This window comes from Platalea leucorodia (genome assembly GCF_965183815.1).
Source record: "Platalea leucorodia genome assembly, chromosome: 9".
NCBI classification, from domain to species: domain Eukaryota; kingdom Metazoa; phylum Chordata; class Aves; order Pelecaniformes; family Threskiornithidae; genus Platalea; species Platalea leucorodia.
In genome coordinates, this window is record NC_138831.1 from 34780962 (window position 1) to 34800554 (window position 19593).

At 42.0% G+C, this 19593-nt stretch overlaps 2 protein-coding genes across 5 annotated transcripts in view; one reads left to right on the plus strand and one right to left on the minus strand.

Annotated features, from left to right (window-relative positions):
* Window positions 1-467: 467 nt before the first annotated feature.
* On the minus strand, window positions 468-7350 carry LARP6 (La ribonucleoprotein 6, translational regulator; the record flags this gene model as incomplete). The annotated part of the gene is made up of 3 exons (XM_082321429.1): window positions 468-2475; window positions 3611-3803; window positions 7115-7350. The coding sequence occupies 3 exons, from the start codon at window positions 7348-7350 to the stop codon at window positions 1405-1407; spliced, it is 1500 nt and encodes a 499-aa protein (XP_082177555.1). The 3' UTR covers window positions 468-1404.
* Window positions 7351-10174: 2824 nt separating this feature from the next.
* LRRC49 (leucine rich repeat containing 49) overlaps window positions 10175-19593 on the plus strand; it is a gene marked incomplete at its 5' end in the record, with an annotated part of 54041 nt that continues 44622 nt past the window's right edge. Inside the window, 7 exons of one of the 4 annotated variants that reach the window (XM_082321425.1) lie at window positions 10175-10255; window positions 11123-11185; window positions 11750-11837; window positions 12771-12968; window positions 14823-14922; window positions 16001-16204; window positions 17776-17842. In XM_082321425.1, the coding sequence (XP_082177551.1) occupies window positions 10175-10255; window positions 11123-11185; window positions 11750-11837; window positions 12771-12968; window positions 14823-14922; window positions 16001-16204; window positions 17776-17842 (801 nt within the window). The remainder of the gene's footprint in view (window positions 10256-11122; window positions 11186-11749; window positions 11838-12770; window positions 12969-14822; window positions 14923-16000; window positions 16205-17775; window positions 17843-19593) is intronic. The other 3 variants (XM_082321426.1, XM_082321427.1, XM_082321428.1) reach the window with 3 other exon arrangements.

Sequence of the window (19593 nt, forward strand, 5' to 3'; positions counted from 1 at the left end):
TTATTGTGCACATTAGAAGGTGAAACCTTACCTTCTTACTATCGCTGGGCTATTTTTCAGGAGTATAACTTTTATAAGTAAAACCACAGAGGTTCCTTATTTGGCTTCAGGGAGGATTATAGTTACTTTTAATTTAAGTGCTTCTTGCTGAGCTTGCTTGTTAAATTCAGACTTAACGGTGAGATAACCATTATTTAGTTTATAATATTGTATTAAAGTGACTGTGACATACGGTCAGAGTGAAGCATCACCACTGAAGTAACCATCAGTAGTAGGGCAGAGGACCAGTTTTTCTCCCCCTGAATGCGGTGGAAATTCCAAGTAACTATTTCTAGAATTTCATATGGTACAAGATGAGGTTTAAGTGTCTATTCAGGTGCAGCTCAACTTATTCTTTAAGTAAACAAAATAAATCTAGCCCGACTTACTTAATAGTTTTGTTTATTTCCGTCTGATTATATGAGATAACACACACAGAACAGTCTTCAATGCTCAGTCTTCATTCACATCACATGAAAATATACACTTTGGTCCTACTAAACAATATTGTCTTTGGAGACGTATGCAAGCAGAGAGCAACTGCTCACTGTAGCATAAGTTTCTCAGAGTTCCTTTTGAGACAAACACGGTCTTCAAAACCTCTATTCCTTATGATTAGGCTGGTAACATACCACAGCCTATCGTAACACAGCCGCTAAACCCTAAGTATTTACACACTGCTCTTCAGGATCACAGCTCTGCAAATCATCTAGTTACATGAATGATTTATATGCCCGTTTCAAACTAATACATTAAAGAAATAATAATGCAGATAAGGCCATTGCATTAGATAAGTGCATAAGATGATTAAGAGACTGGAGCATCTCTCATATGAGAGGCTTCGGGACCTGGGGCTGTTCAGACTGGGGAAGAGAAGGCTCAGGGGGCAGATCTCATCAACGTGTTTAAGTATCTGATGGGAAGGAGTGAAGAAGATGGAGCTAGGCCCTTCTCAGTGATACCCAATAACGGGAAAAGGGGCTCAAACCCAAACAGGGAATTCCACCTGCACGTAAGGAAACACTTTTTTACCGTGTGGATGGTTGAACGTGGGAACACGTTGCCCAGACAGGTTGGGGAGTCTCTGTCCTTGCAGATATTCAAAACCCTAAGTGACCTGCTGTAGTGGACCCTGCTCGAGCCAAGGAGGTGGACTGGACATCTCCAGAGATGCCTTCCAACCTCAACTATTCTGTGAGTCTGTGAAGTGAATATACAAATATACAAATGATAAAGTCTCTATATGAATAAAAAAAAACTTTTAAAATTAAATACTGACTTAACTCGGTCACTCTTGTGACAACTTTTCACCAGGCTTAAACAAAAGCAGTTGACTGACTTGTGAAATTGTTTTTAAAGAATGATTTATTCATTCTTCGTAGCCTTCCTTCTTTCCCATCCACTGTGGAATCCCTTAGTGCCATCAGGGCCTTTAGGCAGCCGCAGCACCCCTACAGGCAGGCCATCTGCATTTTGTATTTTCCGAGCTAACAGGGGGCTACTGATGGGACTCTTCTCTTGTGTTACAGTTTGAGCTTTTCTTCTCTGTACCCAGGGGCTACCAGAAGGAGTGATGCTGCTATCCGAAGAATAATCTGTACATTTCCTTGGCGTTTCAGGGCTAGTGCTTGGGTTAAGCTTGCTGTCTTCAGCCAGCGGAGACTTTTTGGTTACTTTTCTTAGTAAAGATGGACTGTTCCAAGGACTTGATCTGGGTGACACATTAGGACTCAAATGGTTGGTTGGGTGAATGACGGGGCTCAAATTACTTGTATTTGTTGCAGTACTTTTGCGTCCTGACAACGGTGACGTAGGATTACTCTCTGGGTCAGAAGAGCTATTTGCTGAAGATTCATCACCAACAAACTGAAGTTCCTCAACTCTCTTATTAAGGGATCTAGCCTTCTTAAGACTCTTGCTGGTATCTTCATCACGGTTCTTGTCTTTAGGAACTTTTTTCTTTGGAGGTTTCATGCCTATTAAGACAACTTTCATGCCAGTCTCTTTCTTTTCAGCACACATGAAGTCATGAGCACGTACGGCAGCATCTATTTCTTCAAATTCTATAATTGCACATTCCTGAGTTCCCAGTTGGGTGTACCGATTGCTGACCCTCCTGATATCGGGTGGCAGATCCCTACCAGGCTTGAGAATACGAACTGATGAAATTGCACCAAAAGTTACAAAGGCTTTGAGGAGATGTTCCATTATCCTTTCTTGCACACAGCCATTTTCTTGTTGTTTGTTAAGAGCCTGCAGCTCAGAACTCATGTGGATATCGTACACCAGTAACATCCTGGTAGGGAGGTTTTCACTTGGAAACACTGGAACTGGAGTACTTCTTCTAACCTTTCTGTTGTCATCATTGAGCTCAAGAGTGTCCGAGTACTTCAGTGCATAGGCTGTGGTTCTCCAGTCACGGGTAAGGTGTTTTACCTTGAAGACAGACACAGCTTAAGCAGCACAACTGATCAAACCCACTCAAACTACATACAGAAAGCGTAAGGCAGATGCAGGCTCCAGCCTCTGAACAGAAACCTGGATTTAAGTTTTATGTAGCAGACTTGAGTGAAAAAGTAAACAGTTTTCCTGCTATAATGGGCATCGGTGAGCTCCTGTAAAGCTCATGTCCTGTTGAATCTACTGAAAATAGGAACTGACACTAAATCTCAAACTGAAAATCACTATCTTAAAGACTGCTCAAGTGCTGTTCAGTCATTCCATATCTAGGTCTGAGCCATGACAAAATGCCTGTTCCGTAGTTTTTATTTTGTTACATTTGCCAAACAAGTAGTTTTGCCAAGTTTAGGACTTCATTTTATTGAACTGATTTTTCCTCCCACAAAAATCTTAGTTTAAAAAAAAAAAACCCAAGCTTCTCCATTTCCAAGGAGTGTTTTGAAGAGTTTATGTTATCAGTATAATATGTTTGAAGTGGTCTGAAGAAACTGGGAGTGCTTTAACTTCTAGACTGAATAGCTCTGCAAAACTGTCAGACCTAGAAACTTGACAAAGTGTTTCTAATGTAATTTTAGAAATCAGTTACATACGCATATTTGCATAGGAGCTCCTAATGTTTAAAAAAAGAAAAGAAAGAATAAAACCCACCTCACCTTTAAGTGACTTCAGTTACCAGATACTTTCTACAACTCTTAATTTTTGGATCTCCATACATTTGCAAAGGTCAGATTCACCATCCCTTCTCCGAGACAAGAAAGTACCTTTACCAGGATTACTTAGCTACTTGTGAGTAGCTGATCTAGAAATGAATTTTATCCAATGTCCCATTTACTATGCCCTACTCTCTCCCAGAATGGCAATTTAAAAGTGTAGTTGCTTAAAAGCCTATGAGTTCCCGAGCCAATCATGAACGAGTTCAGTAATTGAAGTTCTGGATGAGAACGAACGTAACCATCACATCAAAACTGAATCAACCCCCGAGAGAGGTACATAAGGAGGAAGACTGTAAAACTGCCTCTATAAAATAAGTTATTTTCATCTAATCTCTCCTAATGTTTTTAGATTCATGAGGCTTACACAAGGCACTTCAAGACTTAAAAAGTTAGCTTACCTTCTTAAAAGAAGTGAGGAGTTTAACACTGACATAGCCCATCTTATTTCTTCTCACGTGCTTTAGAAGGAAGGCATCTTTCTCAAGGTTCTCATCTGAGAAGTAATATTCAATCTGTGCTATTAACTTCTGGATCAGGTCATTTTCTGGTGGCTTCCAGTTCTGGTCAGAGTCATCATCATTTTCCCCACCACTGGAAAACAGTTAAATCATTTACTAACAGATCTTCGTCTTCTATTAGTGGATTCAAATAGTCTTTCAAAATGAAAAGGCATAACCGTAATGCTGATTCCAACTTACTTTATATGTAGGCACTGAACAGGTATCGCCCTATCCATCTGAGGCAGGAGGCCAGCTCAGAGGATGAAGCTTTCCAGTCAGCATAAGGAGTCAAGTTCCTGAGCTCATTCCAGAAGCTCATCTCAGCATAGAACAATGAGACATGTACACTAGCATCTTGAAAACACTCTGCCAACTCAAATCCTACACCAAAACATGAGACGCAAGCGCACGGACACTTGGTGCTGTACAAAGTTCCTCCAGTGACACTGTTTTATTTTTCAGTATGAAGCTATTAAGCATAGGCTTGACATTTATGTGCTTCATGAGTAGTGTCACATACCAGGGAATGAATATTCAAACTTGACACAATCATGATTTCTCAAGCCTTGTCACTGCATGAATGCAGGCGCCAGTATGCAGGGAGCAAGAAAGACTGACAGGACTACTGCAGTTTTTACAGGTCACTTCCAAAGAGATAAGAGTAACTTAACTAGAAGTTTACCAAGGGGCTTAAACTGTATGTACGTTTCAGATTAAGGACTTTGGTGCAGTAGCAGCTCATGCACCTCAGGAACAGCTGGGTACGCACACGTACACAGCTTGCTAAGAAGTCATTCCCATTTCCTCTCTGCCCCTCCATCACGTTGTCTAGGTATCTATCTCTGCAAATTGGAGCACTACTGAGCATCCTATCCCAAAAAAAAGATATTGCAACCATGGATTTGAGATAAACTTCTTGCCACGTACAGTTACAGCAACATGTTTGTTGCTGAAATACAAACGACCATTTAAATTGTTATCTAGCATTGAGGCAAATAGTTCACCCACAGACTACAGCCACAGATGTTGCTATAAGAACTATAATGCATAAGTCTACCTTAAGCCAGAGCCGTTTTTTTAAAGCTGTTAGCAGTCTAGTTTTGCTGTGGGACCATCATGAAAGCTTGTGTTCAAAAAACCAAATAAAAAAATCATCCACTAAGCTCCCTAGACCCTTTAAATCATGTACTACTTTGGTCTCCCATGTACCTCAGCAGAGCTTGTGAAGTCATTAAAAAGGGAGCAGGCATCACACTCGAGTCCTAAGCTTTTGACAAGTTTTTGCTGAGTCTCAAAAAGAATAAGGTATTGTATTAATAAGCAGTATGTGGCAATACAATTTACAGCACGAAGTTGATGTTCCAACAGTACGATCACTCAAAAGCAGTGCAAGTCTGTTAACAAAAACTAGCGGATACAATACTGGGTGCCTACTAATGGGACACGTGGCTGCCGCAATCATTAAATTTCAATTTCTATTCTGAAACATTACATTTTAGACTGACATCATAAAAACATTCACCGTTCAAGCTCAGATTCTTCCTGTAGCTGTCTGCATCCAAAATAAACCTAAGTTGAGCAAGAAGTAGCTTTACTTTGGAGAACCACTTGTTTGTTATCAAGTCTGAAGATCTTTCTAAAGCACCTGGCAGCTAAATGGCTGAGGACCGAATGTCACAAATACTCAGATATCTCCCAAAGAAGTGTGGTGTCTTGACCGTGAGGAAATGTTTTTCATTTCCTAAGTTATAAAACCTAGAAATTGAGGGGAAAAAAATCTAAATTGTCTGCTAGCTTAGCTGGAGAGTGAAATGGCTCATTCCCAGAAGTTTTAGACCATCACTGACAATTTTCCAAATGCTTGGGTAAATAGTTTCCTATCAGATGTTGCATTCCCAGAAGTAAATCCTTAGCTAAGACTACATGTAAATGGCAAAAGCATGTGTGAAGTCCACTCACCTACTTTTGATGCAGAGCCTTTATAGTTCTGTCCATGGCAATACCTCTGGCCTTTCCTGGATCAGGAAGAGGCCATTTACAAAAAGGCAACCTCCACAAGAACTGAATATACATCAGCACTGTCAGCAAACATTTCTGAAGATAGCACCTACTGTAGAGGATTAAATAAGCGGCATTTAAGAGTTAGCTATTATGTGTTACAAAACTTGAAAAAACCACCACCCTTTTTTCTAGTCTAAGCCAGGGCTAGAAGCTCTGACACAAGTAACATTGTAAAGAAAACAAATGTAAAAAATATTCTGAATTTAAGAAATCGGTAATTGGAATGCAACACTGTAGACTGCTGTACACATTTGATTTATAAAAATACAACAGTGATGTATGATTGTGGAAAGACTAAGTAGACTCAGTTTAAACATTTTACTTGTGTCTAGCTACGCTCGCTTTCTGCTTCTGCAGTACATAGTTGACAACTTGGGCAGCTGCAGAAAACGCCCCCTCCCCGATTACCCCTCTGTGATTTAAAACAATGCCCTGCAGTTCATTCTGAGTCAGTGCTAGGACGTGGCGTTAGAGTCGATTAGAAACAATTGATCTTCAAACAGAACACTGAATTTCATGCTACTGTACCTAATCTGTATGTGACTGAATTTCTTACTGCATCGTCAGCTTTAGTACGAAACACAACATGAACTACAACTAGCGTGCTTTGTCTCTCCGCAGCTTTCTGGCACAAAAATCCTGGATGTTCCTTTCAGAAGTAAGAGATTCTGGTAGACAGCAAAGCAACTTCAGGCATCAGCAATTCCTGCAACTTATCATTAAATACAGACACCGCTATAGGCTTTATCAAACAGTGAAGTGTAGAGCAGATTATGAAGTGGTAGTTTCTTCTGCATTTAAACTGGTCTTGGTTTCATGTCTGGTCAGCTTGTTTCCAAAGGCATAGAACAGGTCTGCTTGTCCATGTCTTAATTCTACTCAAGAAAATCTCTACAATTCTATGCAATAAAAACCAAACGGGAAAATAAAAAAAGCCACCACAACAACCAACGCTAAACCCCTGTCTGTAAAAGGCAGTGAAATGGAAAAGTCGGGGGCACCACAGCCCGGCGCTTCTCGCTGCGGGGAAGCCACATCCCGCGCCGCCGCGCCGGGCGGCCGCCGGCAGCCTGGCCCCGGCCCCGGCCGTTCCCCGGGGGGGACTCGCAGCCCGGCCGGAGTCGCCGCTGCGGCTGCCCCCGCTGGAAGGCTTCCCGCCTCTCCCACCCCTCCCCGCCGGCGTTGCATCAGCCGCGGCCGCACCGTTACGTGGGTGCCCGCGGCGGCCCCGCTCCCCGCCCGCACAGCCAGGCCCGCAGGGAGAGGCGGGCGCCGGCCGGGCCCCCCCCGCCGCCGGCCGCCCCCCCCGCCGCCGCCCGGCCGGCGCCCCGGCGGGCTCACCTGGAGCGCCCGCACCGCCCCGCGTCCTCCTCGCTGCCGCTGCCGCCGCCCCGCGCCGCCGGGCACGGCGCGCCGCCGCCGCCCTCCTCCTCCTCCTCCTCCTCCTCCGCGGCCGCCTGGACGGCCACTCGGATCTGCACGGGGCCGCTCCCCGCCGCCAGCTCCGGGCCGGCGGCCCCAGCCCCGGGCTCCGCCGCCTCGGGGTCCCCAGGGGCGTCCGGCTGCCGCTGGGCCATGGCGCTCGGGGCAGAGCGCGCCGTGCCGCCGGCCCGGCTCAGCCCGCCGCCGCCGCCGCGACAGCAGCGACGCCCCGGGCTGCGGCACCGCCGCCGCCGCCCCCTCTCCTTTCCGCTCCTCCGCTGCGGCGGCGGCGCGGGGCGAGCGGCGCTGGGGCGGCGCCGCCAGCTCCACTCCCCCGGGCGGGCCCCGGCGCGGCAGCGGCAGGGCCCGTCCCTCCTCCGGCGACGCTGCCCCCGCTGCGGGGCGGGCGGGCCGGCTGCAGGCCCCCGGGCCCGCCGCCCAGCTGAAGTTTCTTCCCCGTTAACGATGGAGTTGGGAGTGCTTTTATTTCAACAGAAAACAACTGGGTCCTCGCCGACGAGCCGCGTCCCAGCCGCTCATCCGCTTGTAGAGCCGCGGGGCTGCGCTGCTGCCTCCTGACTAGAGCGTTGCGTTTCAAGGAATTCAGGAAGGTTACGCTGGGGTAAGTGCGGTTTTAAATGCCGAGGATGAGAACTGGAAATAAGAAAACCGAGTGAACGAGGATATGATTGGATATATGTTATTTTTTGTAGAGCGCTCCTCCATAATTCTGTACGCTACGTAAACAGAATAAAAACATTCCCCCGTAAGAACTTATTAAAATACAGAGGCCCCTTTTCTGAAACACGTATGCATTGATTTATTTTGAACTTGAAGACTATTGCACTATATTTCAGTGGACTGTTTCAGCTATTAAAGTGAAATTAATATTAGTGTTTTCAGGATTAGAATCTAAAGCATTTCAGTCTACTGTGTAAATATTCATTCTTCAGTCAGGGAAGATCTTTCTTTCAATACTATCCAAACCCGCACTGCTGAAAGGAGGTAGGATCTTTAAGTCCTCACCTCATTTGTAGCATCCTTGTTTTTGTCTGTACAATTCATCTGAAGTGTACTCCACTGTATTGCTTCAATGTTTTCTTCTTAAAAATTTGGATTGGCAAAAAGCGAGGCTGCACTCGGGGGCCAGTTCTCATCACTGTGACCAACAGTCCTCATGAGTCAGGTTTGCTGGCATGATCACCTAATGGGAGTACCGCTCTGCCTCAGTGCGTTTGGCTTGTTTTTTAACATGCCTTAAGCAATGAAATATTTTGTTTATGAAATACGCTCACATGCAGCACTAACCAAATCTCCACTTCTCTGCTAATGGAACAGCATTGTGTAATGTCTTGAGTAGGGCATCACTTCGCTATTGATTTCAGTGGGAGCAGAAATGCAAACACAAAATACACCTTCTAGGAGAGAGTACGTACAGGGATTGTGGGTCTGATTTTGTATTTGAGTTCATGCGAGTCGTTTGCCTCCCTGGGTAGGAACAAGATCAGGACCAGTATGAATAAAGAACTATTTTGTGCCACATCGGACCTAAATGATGTTTGAGAGAGACATTTCAGTTTATCTGATGACTCCTTCTGTCGAGGTTAAGTGAACTTGATTTTATAGAGAAGGACACTCGATCCGTTTTTTTGCTTTACCACCGGTCGCTGCACAGAATTGGCCTTTGGCTTTGTCAATGTTTAGCTCATTTCTTTGAAGAGTCCTGCTATCGTTATCACCTAGTCTGCTACAAATATGTTAATGATGTTGAGAGAATTAGTGTAGAAGATTGATGTCATTTCAAACACTGTGTTGATTAGATCTCCATTGAAATTACCAGGTTAATGTTGCTTTTTTTTTAATATAGCAATATTCTATAATGCTTAACTACCAGCAGAGATTAAGCAGTATTTGTAACCATGGGAGAACTTAAAACTAAATGAATAATGTAGACAAGTCCCTTAGTGGGGAACTCACATCTCAGCTGAGCTTCTGATACCCAGTTAGGATTATAATCCCATGAACCTCAACTGGGCAAAACTTTCACAGATTTCTTATGGCGTGTTCGTTGTTGCCGCAGTATTGTCTACATACCACAAAAAACCACATGCATATTTTATATTTCTCACAAAGTAAGCCATAATTACATTATTTTTCTGTCAGCCTTTCAGCAAACGGTAACTAAAATGACAATACACAAAGCTAAACCCGGGATATGGATGGGGAAGACACCGTGAGGCGATTCACAGCCCTTCCACAACGGTCACGCCGTTGCTTTTCTAGCCACCGAGTCCTTGATGTGTGTGTTTAAAAGCATCCACTACCCGTCCGTGGGGCTTCTGGGCTCCAAGCGCTGCTTGGGGTTAGCAGGTACTGACCTGCCAGCAGCAAGAGCTGACACCAGAGCGAAGCACTGACCAGGCAACAGGGGGGCCTCTCAGCGCACCGCCCAAGCTCTCCCAGGCAGGTTGGCCGTTCTGTGACCATTATGTGCCTGCAAGTCAACGTCTTGAGCAGAACAGGAACCTGGAAGCTACGTCCAGCTTCTTGCCTTTTCACGGGTTTTCATGCATAGTCACTTGCATTTAGGAATCAGAAAAACACAATCGTACCAGCGTCTTTCTGCTACTGGGGGGAGGCGGACGGGCGGACAGCCGCGCACTTGCGAGGCCCCCTCCCGCGCCTCCACGAACCCTACCGCCGGCCCCCTACCTGAGGCCGCCTCGCCGGGCAGCCGGTGCCGAGCATCGCCGCCGGAGCAGGCACCGGGGAACGGCGGAGCGGCCGCACGGGGCGGCATCACCTCACGGCCTCCCGCCGCCGGGCGCCGCCTCGGCCGGCAGGCGGGGCACGAGCGAGGCTCGCCGGGAGCGGGCCGGAAGCGGCGGTTGCCCCGGTAACAGCGGAGCGATTTCCGACAGGGGCGGCGGCCGGCGCGGAGGTGTGAGGTGTTCGGCGGCCCCGAGGGAGCAGGTTTACATGGTGCCCAGCAAGTGCCGGCCCGGCAGGGGCCCTCGGGCCGCGCCCGGCCCGGTAGGTGCTGCCGCTGGGGGGTGGCGGGCAGCAGCCGCCCCTTCTCCTCAGCCTTCGGGGCGTGGGGTGGGGCGGCGGGCCGGTCGTATGCCGCCGCTGCGCGGGCGCGCCCTCGCGCTGTGCCGCTCCCGGGCCGGGGCGCCCCGCCGAGCCCCGCCGCTCCTCGGCAGGGCGGGACCGGGGCGGGACGGCGGCGTCTGTGAGGGCGCGGCCCCGGCGCCCTGAGGCTGTGTGTGACCGGCCGCCTGGGGGCTGCGGGCGCGGAGGAGGCGGCTGTGTGCGGGCCCTGCGCGGTGGGTGCCTCGCAGCTGGCGGCGGCCCCTGCGGGCGGCCCCTGCCGCTTCGCGCTTCCAGGGCAGCGGCAGCCAGGCAAACGCGGGCGAGGGGAGCTCGGTCTCCTCTGGGCCGTGACTGGCGTGAGGAAGCTTCCTTGACGTTATTTGTATGCCTCCTGTTATTTGCTGGGAAGTGGATGTATAAGCCATTTGGTTAAATATTCCTGTTAAATGGTTTCGTTATTTAGCAGGTAGGTGCTACGTTTTGTCATCTAAATCCAATTAAAAGACCAGCCCGTTTTGCTTTTAAAAAAAATTCTTATATTTAAATGTAGGCACTTTCTTTTCCTCATAATGAGGATAACATCCCCATGAAAGTCACACTTTCAGTGTATTTTTAAAACTAAAACCAGTGTTTTTTGTTTTTTTTAACTAAAAATTATTTAGTGTTACTTAGTGCTGTGACGTATTCTTAGTTTTGCAAAATAGTTCCTTTCTTGGCAGATTTTGCTGTTGAAAATACCTTTATTGTTTAAAAAAAAAGTTACATCCAACTTTTTCTATTGATACGTGTTTTTGAAAAATGCAATATTTCATTTCTTTTTCTTCCAACTTGCAGGTTAATAATTGTGGTCTTCAGCTGGTTATCCAGACCTCATCGATAACAGATAAAAGCAAACCAGTAATTATTACTTTTTCTTTAATAGTTACATTAATTAACGCAGTTGTATGGTATAGCCAAATTTGTATGGTTTCACATAGGAATTGCCTTTTCAGTAGTAATATGTTGACTTTTAATGTAATATCTGATGTATCTGGTAGTCTTTTGGTAACTTATTTCATCCTATTAAAGATGCATAAAGTAAAAACACAGGGGTGTACTATAGCCTGCAATAAACTTAGTGTGTATATATATATGATTTCTTCTGCTTCCATCTGTACCTCTCTTCCTCCTGTAATTGCGGTACTTCTTATGGGGTGGGGGTTTTTTTCTTTATTTAGTCAGCTGCAGATAAATGTGCTGGTAACTTCCATATTTTCATTTTGGTTTCCAACAGTGAACCTTTTCAGTCGTAGGATCTTAATAGAATGAATACTCTTTTTATTGGAGCAATTATTTTATTTTTTCAAAGCATTTGCAGAGTTCCCTGAGAACTGTAGTTGTTACTAAGGTTGTGTTTGTCTGTGTAAAGACGTTATTTGCATTTGAAATCTTCTAACATTTGTCTTAAATATTGTGTTACAGTTTGAATTCAGGATAAATAAAGAGCAGTCATCTTTCCACAATAGACTTCTGCAGCATGATCTAGAAAAAAACTATTCAGGAAGGCAAGGTGATATTCAGTAGAGTTTGGTTTGTTTATCTTTTTTATCTCTTTTTATTAACTAAACAGTAAAGAAAGACTGTATTATGACTAGAATACGTAAGAGTGACAGCTTTTCCTAATTGGCTACAGTAATTCAGTGTAATTACAGCTGCATTATGTCCTGAAACTGCTATCCTTCTACTGCCTAGTGCAGATGGCTTTTTTAATCACTTTTTGTCCCTCATTCTGTCCATGGAAGAGCATCCTTTCTTCTACCTACAAAGCCACAATCTATCAAGTGCCCTATTATACATTCCCTCAGAAGCCACACAATTCTCTACTGTAACATTTTATTGGATGCTTAACATTTTAATGTATTTAGACAAAACTAGTTTCTAATTTGGAACCCTGATATGAAGAAAGAGTTTTCCTATTTCAGACTAGATATAAGGAAGACATTTTTTACAATGACAGTGGTGAAACACTGGAACGGGTTGCCCAGAGAGGTGGCAGATGCCCCATCCTTGGAAACGTTCAAGGCCAGGCTGGATGGGGCTCTGAGCAACCTGATCTGGTTGAAGATGTCCCTGCCCATGGCAGGGGGGATGGACTAGATGGCCTTTAAAGGTCCCTTCCATCCCAAAGCATTCTATGATTCTATTGTGCTGGTGTGTTTTTGGCTTTGAAAAGCAAGATACTCGGTGATATCACTGCTAACTGTGGTGAAGCCTGGAAGAGCCTTGAAACACACCACTTCTTGCCACACTGCTGCTGCTTGCCTGTCATATAAAAACAGTGATTGGTTAGGATAGGAGATCAGTTTAATTATTGTGGCAATTTTTTATTCATTCTGGTAAAAAATAAAGACCAACAGCTGTTCAGAATGGATTGATGTTTAGGGATATTATGCAACTTATGGAGTGAATTTAAGTCTGCAGTTTGGTTTTGTTCCCCCTACAGGAGACCAAAGAGTATTAAGTCCTTTGGTGCGTAATAAGCAGATATATCTTCCAGTACCATCCAGTCTGACAGAACTTTCTGGTTTGGAGTTGAAGCAGAATACAGGTTCTTTATCAGGATTTGGCGAGTCTTCTATTCACACACCTACAAAATCCAGATCCCGACAAAGCAGCCACAGTATTAGTTCACATGCTTCAGGTAACAGTGAAAACTGCTCTCTCTCTGTGTCTCGGCTCTCTCTGTGTCTCGGCTCTCTCTGTGTCTCGGCTCTCTCTGTGTCTCGGCTCTCTCTGTGTCTCGGCTCTCTCTGTGTCTCGGCTCTCTCTGTGTCTCGGCTCTCTCTGTGTCTCGGCTCTCTCTGTGTCTCGGCTCTCTCTGTGTCTCGGCTCTCTCTGTGTCTCGGCTCTCTCTGTGTCTCGGCTCTCTCTGTGTCTCGGCTCTCTCTGTGTCTCGGCTCTCTCTGTGTCTCGGCTCTCTCTGTGTCTCGGCTCTCTCTGTGTCTCGGCTCTCTCTGTGTCTCGGCTCTCTCTGTGTCTCGGCTCTCTCTGTGTCTCGGCTCTCTCTCAAACTGGATGTCTTATTGAAAAGTTATGACCTGCAAGATGAGCTGCTTCTGGCTGTCAGAGTGTATGACTGAATAGCAAGTGTTGCCTACTGTTCCCTTTGGGTATTCAGATATATTGTCAGGAAACCACTAGAAATATTTTCCAAAAGGTAATATAGGCATTTAAATATAGGCTTTTTATACACTTTTCCTTAACAAAAGGGCAGTAATAGGGATCATTCGTGCATCTCTTAAAGAGGATGGCGTTAGCAGAAAAAAGTCACTGTACTGCCATCATGTCATGTTTCAGACTGATTTTTCTCTGGTGTTATGTTTATTGGCTTAAAAACCTGAGACACAACTAATTTAAGACTTTTGCAACCATGTGAATTGATTATTTTTGGTCTCGATGATTATTTTTTTTCCTTTACAGTTTTTTTCTCTTTGAAGGATGCATAGAGAATGTTGGTTGTTATACTGGTTTGTTAGAGTAGCTAGTGATAAAATGTTAGAGTAGCACTGAAAAGATTCTAAATTGAACAACAATTTTACTTATATAGGTATATCTTCTAATGGCATATTTTAGACAACAATGAACTTATTCTCTCTGTAGTAGTAGAGCAACTGATCTTTGTTTATTGAAGAATTAATGTTGTTCCTGTTAACATATTTGATTTATTTGAAGGAAGAAAAAAAAAAAGGGTGGGGCAAACACGTGGAAGTTGAGCCTATATTCTTGTGGTAGCATGCATGCACGATGATTTTTGCGGTTGGACGTGATCTTAAAGGTCTTTTCCAACCTAAATATTCTATGTTTTATTTTTGACCAATATTTTTCAGTGGATCGTTTTCCAAATAAGCCAAAGCTCGCAGACATTTTTGTTGATTTATATTGCAGGTATTTTTAGTCATCCTCCCTCTTTCCCCTTATGTTAACAAAATGGGTAAAGATGGATAGCTTTGTAAATATGTTTTAAGTGCTGCCTGTTTCTTTCTTGATAATGGAGTGAAATATAATACCAATGATTACTAGGTATTGCATGCGTTTACTTTGCATTTGTTTGTGGCTCAGTGGGACTGTTTCAATGTTTTGGTGCTTTAGTTTCTAGTTCTATCAATATCTACTTGATCTGTGTCTTTAAATTCATCTTAAGTTAGATGATGTCTTTTTTAAGTTCAGATGCTGAAATTGTGAAACAAGTGTACAACCTTACCTTAAAACATAATTGGGTAATTTTAATCAAAACAAAAGCATCTACAAAATATCTGCTTAAAACAAACTTGATAAAAAGCTCTCAGAAATAAAACAAATGGATGTACTTTGGAAAGAGGATATAGAGAGATGTAAACAAAAATGGCAGGAAAGAAAACTGGGAACTCAGCACTTTCATGTACTGTGTAACTCTTTACTTTTAATAAGAAAGAAAAATCTGCTTTTATTATCCGTAGTTATTTAAATGATTTTACAAAGTAGTAGTTCATATGTTCTCTGTATGATTTTCTGATAGATAACACAAATTTTGGGAGTAGTTCATCAATAACATTTCCTGTATTGCAACGTACTGCTGAAGAAAAAATACTGAACTCTGATAGACTTACCCTGGAAAGGTGAGAAGGCTATGGAGTACACACACCATAGCTTGCGCCTCTGGTGTCTGATGGTCTAAACTGATGAGTAACCCAGTAATGCCTGTGGTCAATGAGATGGTTTGTGTTTTGCGTGTGTGTGTTTTTGAGAGAAGAACTGTGTCCCATAGAGAAATTCTGTGTGTCCTTGTGATGAATATATCCATACAGCAGTCATCTAAGGCAATTAGGGCTTTTCATTGTAAACTAAGGAGCTAGCTTAAGAGTCGAATGCAAGGTCATGCAAGCAATCTATAGAAAGAGGCTATGTCTCCATTAGTTCTAATGTGATGCATTGACTGTAGAATGGTGTTTTTTGGTTTTTTTTTCCTTAACCAGGACACAGAAAAAAGTTTTATCTGAAAGACATTTAACTGTTTCAACAAGTCTTTAACTTGACTTTTTTTTTGGTGGTGTTTTGGTTGGTGGTGATGGTTTTTGGTTTTGTTTTTTTTTGTTTGTTTTTTTTTTTTTGTGTGTGTGTGGTTTTTTTTTTTTCCTTATCTGGGGGTAAGGTTCATGTAGTCTAAAAAGTTTTGTCAGGTCAGGACTCCTTCTGGAATAATCCTAAAATAAGAATAACCATTTTCAGCATAATGTCCGATCTCTCTTACTTTTCACACTAACACTTAATATTTCATGTATTTATATTTCAAATGTAAAGTTCTATAAACCAAAAAAAAAATTGCATAGACGTAGAACGCTTTGAATTCTGATCTAAACAGGCTGCTTATGTGGTGTCTGATGAAAAAATTAAAAAATTGGCAGGCTGTGTCTACTGAAATTTTAATATGGTCACAACACGAAACTTCCATGTAGTTTCCATGTAACAAGCACATCCCTGATTAAGAGGACAGACTTTCAGAGAATTTTGGAAGCACTTCTGCTATATTTTCATGCTAACAGGAGTTACTGCCTTATTTACAGAGCTTAATTAGCTCTTAATATTACCTTAATCAAGATAATATGCTTTCCTTGGTTCAGTCAGAGTAAGTGAGTAGAAGATGGATTACCAGTTTGTTACTTACATGAGTTTTGTTTTGTTTCTTTTTCCTTCCAGGCAAAAGCTCACAGTGTGCCCAGTTATCGATGGGGAAGATCATCTTCGCCTTTTGAATTTCCAACATAACTTTATAACCCGGATCCAAAATATTTCTAATCTGCAGCATCTTGTTTTCTTAGATTTATATGATAATCAGATAGAGGAAATAAGTGGGCTTTCAACTCTGAGATCCCTCAGAGTCCTTTTGTTGGGAAAGAACAGGTAAAAATAATAAGACTAACTTAAACACCTTACTTCCTTATGCTGTAACAACTGTGATCTATCATTGTTTCTGTTACTTACAGAGTTTTCAGATTGTGATGTTGGCTGTGAGACCAGTGAGCTGGTCCCTAACACTAGTCAAGTGTTAGGGATCCCACTGAGGAAGCACACAGTTTTTGCTTGTAATGTTCTTCAGAAACTTACTTTCTTATGTAAATTTTAGCAACAGTTCTAAGTATTTTATGTGTTTCTGATCGGCTATTAAATATGTGTTCTTAGATTTGTGTGACAGGTGGAATCTCTTTTCACATCACATAAAGTATTCATTGATTCTTTATAATCTGTAAAAAGTATTTCTGCCTGTTGTACTTAGCTCGGAAAAAAATGAGACAGATGAATCATGGATTTTATTGCTTATTTATACATTCTATTCTGTTGGGAGATACAACTTGCTAGTTGTATTACTTTTTTAAAAATACAGTTCAAATCCTGTAGCCTTTAATAATTTAATAGAAGTATCTGTGGAATTGCTCACACATCTAAGGGTTATGCTCTGGTTTTGTTCAGTTTCCTTATTTTCTTTATATTCAGTAAAGGAAGAACTGGTAAACAAACTTCAGTTATGTGCACATTACAAAGAATGTGTCTCCTAACTCAGCCTGTATTCAAAACTGACAACTTTCAATAGGGCAGTATGTTACTAGAGCTTATAGCTTTTATATTAAAAAATCTCACTTGTATAAAGTACTTTTGTTTATAGCAAAATATTGGGGCATGGGAATGATAATTTTAAGGTGCTTTAAAGAATTATTATTTTCCAAATCATAAGTACTTTGAGTGCTGTATGGTTTGGAGGTAGTTAGGACAAGACATACTCATAAATGATTACAAGTCAGACACGGTTGCTAGCAACTTGTTTCCAGCTTGATCTATATGTGATCTTTGATTATTCTCAAAGCAAATGCATAATACACATGATGTTTAATATCATCAGCCAGTAGATGATGCTGTTGAGTATATAACTAAGGTTTGGAATCTGAGAAAATAGGATAGGACAGAAAAGTTTTAAGACAGTGAAGTTGTACAGGAGGAGAAGAAATACTGCCAGATCTAGAGATCTGTATTGTCTAGACAGGGTCTGTGGCTTTCAGGTTTTTTTTATTCTGTGTTCTTCTAACAAACGCTCAAAAGCCTGTGTCACTGTAGTCTTTCTTTGAACTGGTTTGGAATTAGCCGTTTGCCAGTAATAATGTTTTTTTGATTATTTGGTTGTTGACTTTGTTTTGTAGTGGTGCAAGTATTCCTTCTCTTTTCATTTTCCTAGAAGAGCCACATACATACTCCTGCTATTGCATTATTGACAGTCAGAAAGGAAAGTGATAGTCTGAGGCATACTTATTCATTTATTCTTTTTTTTTTTTTTTTTTTTTTTGTATGGTTCAGAACTTTGTTATTCTTCTGTAACTCTTGGTAGGCAGGAACAAATGGCTAAGTTTTGTATTAGCTGGAAAATGAAAGATACTTTTTATCTAATATGAAAAATTATTCATGTCATAATTGAAATCTTGCAGAATAAAGAAGATCTCAAATCTGGAGAACCTAAAAAACCTCGATGTTTTAGATCTTCATGGAAATCAGGTACGGTACAATAACTTGATTAGTTACATTTCTTGTGTAGGCATCATGCATTTCCTATGTCTTTTACCAAACTATTGCTTTTTGAAAGGGAACTGGTGGCAAATTTTGCAGCTCTTGAGGTCACAGAAATCAGTAAATTAGTAAAAGACCCTATGAAGTTGTTTTGAATCTTGGTATCAAGTCTTTTGCACTTTCAGCATTGTAATTTTGGAAAGTTACAGAGATTAAAATGCTGAGTCAACTGAGTGTAACAGCACTCGCACCTACAGAATGGTAACCCAGCATAAGTAGTTATGGTGTAGTTAAAGTAACACAGTCTTAGAAGTCATAGAAGAATTTAAGGTCCCATTGATTGTTGTGTTGTTTCTACTATCGATGATCTTACAAAACAAGATCCCTTACATGTCTCTAGAAGACTTAAATTTGTACAGGAAAAAGCAGAATGGGTCCAAGCTCTTGACTGATTCATTCTTCTGAATGGACTTAAGTCACTTAATGTCTCTTCAATTTCCCCCATCTGAGACTAAGAAGTCATTTGTTTCAAGTGCCGCATAAAGTTTTAGCTGTAGTACGTATAAGAGGAAGATTCTTGCTTAACGGGTATGTCAGAAGCAGCATGGAGTATTACGGGCAAGCCAGATATAGTATTCTTTTGTACAATAAATTTAAAACACATGATACAAAATGTTCCATAATTGAGCTGTTTAAAACAACATATGGTTATTGTGCCTATATAAGACCAATGTGTGAATTTTCTGGATTCCTGTTCTGACAGTTTTGACGTTTTACTGATTTCTCTCTCTGTGTGTTCTTTATTATACAATTGCTTGACAATGGGGAATGGGAATGCCTTTTTTTTTTTTTTTTTTTTTTAAGGAAAAGAAAAAGACAAGCTAGCACTATAATGAGTTATTGTTTTATGTGATGTGATAAGTTTGTGGCTTCTTTGAAAAAAATTAGTCCGCTAGTATGCATGTTGTACGGTGACAGGGGCAGTACAGGAACAGATAATGACATTGCCCTTGGAGTCTTAGAGTGACTATGTTTGGAGATGGCTAAGTGTTTGTGTAGTTATGATCCTTTTCTTATTGCTGTTCTAAGTTTGGGGGGGGGGGTATGTTTTTGATAAAAATACTTGCAGACTAGACATGTAGCTGTGCCAGTCAGCACACTTTTATAGCACAAGTGGAGGAATCACTAATGGAAATGAAACATAGGTCATGCACAACTCCTACTGATGATTGTGAAATAGATCTTTTGTGTTTTTTTTTTTTTTTTTTTTTTTTTTTTCCTTCAAGTGTCTGTTCAACTCCCTTTATATTAATTAGAACTTTATTAGGAGTTTTGGTGATAGTACCCAACTGGCTGCTGCTAGATCAACTTCATAATAATAGGCCTACTTTGGTCTAGAGAACACAAGAAATTTTCCTGTATCAGGAGTTAAATATTAGATTTCTAGAGCGTAATAAGTGCTTTTGTTTTTTGGAAAGTTTTAATCATAAATGTACATGTGAAGGGCACAAATGTTAGGAAATGGAATTAATTGTTTTCGGCATTTTTTTTTTAGGTTTAGTGTATTTTTCGTGGAAAGACCAAATAAAGACTATGAACTTCTCTTCCATTAATAAATTATCTTTCTGTTCCTTTCCATTTAAAGATATGCAAGTTTTCATATTAACATTCTTTTTTTTCCTGTCTTTGAGGAATTCAAAATTAAAACACCAATCTGCCGTACGTATTATTAATTATTT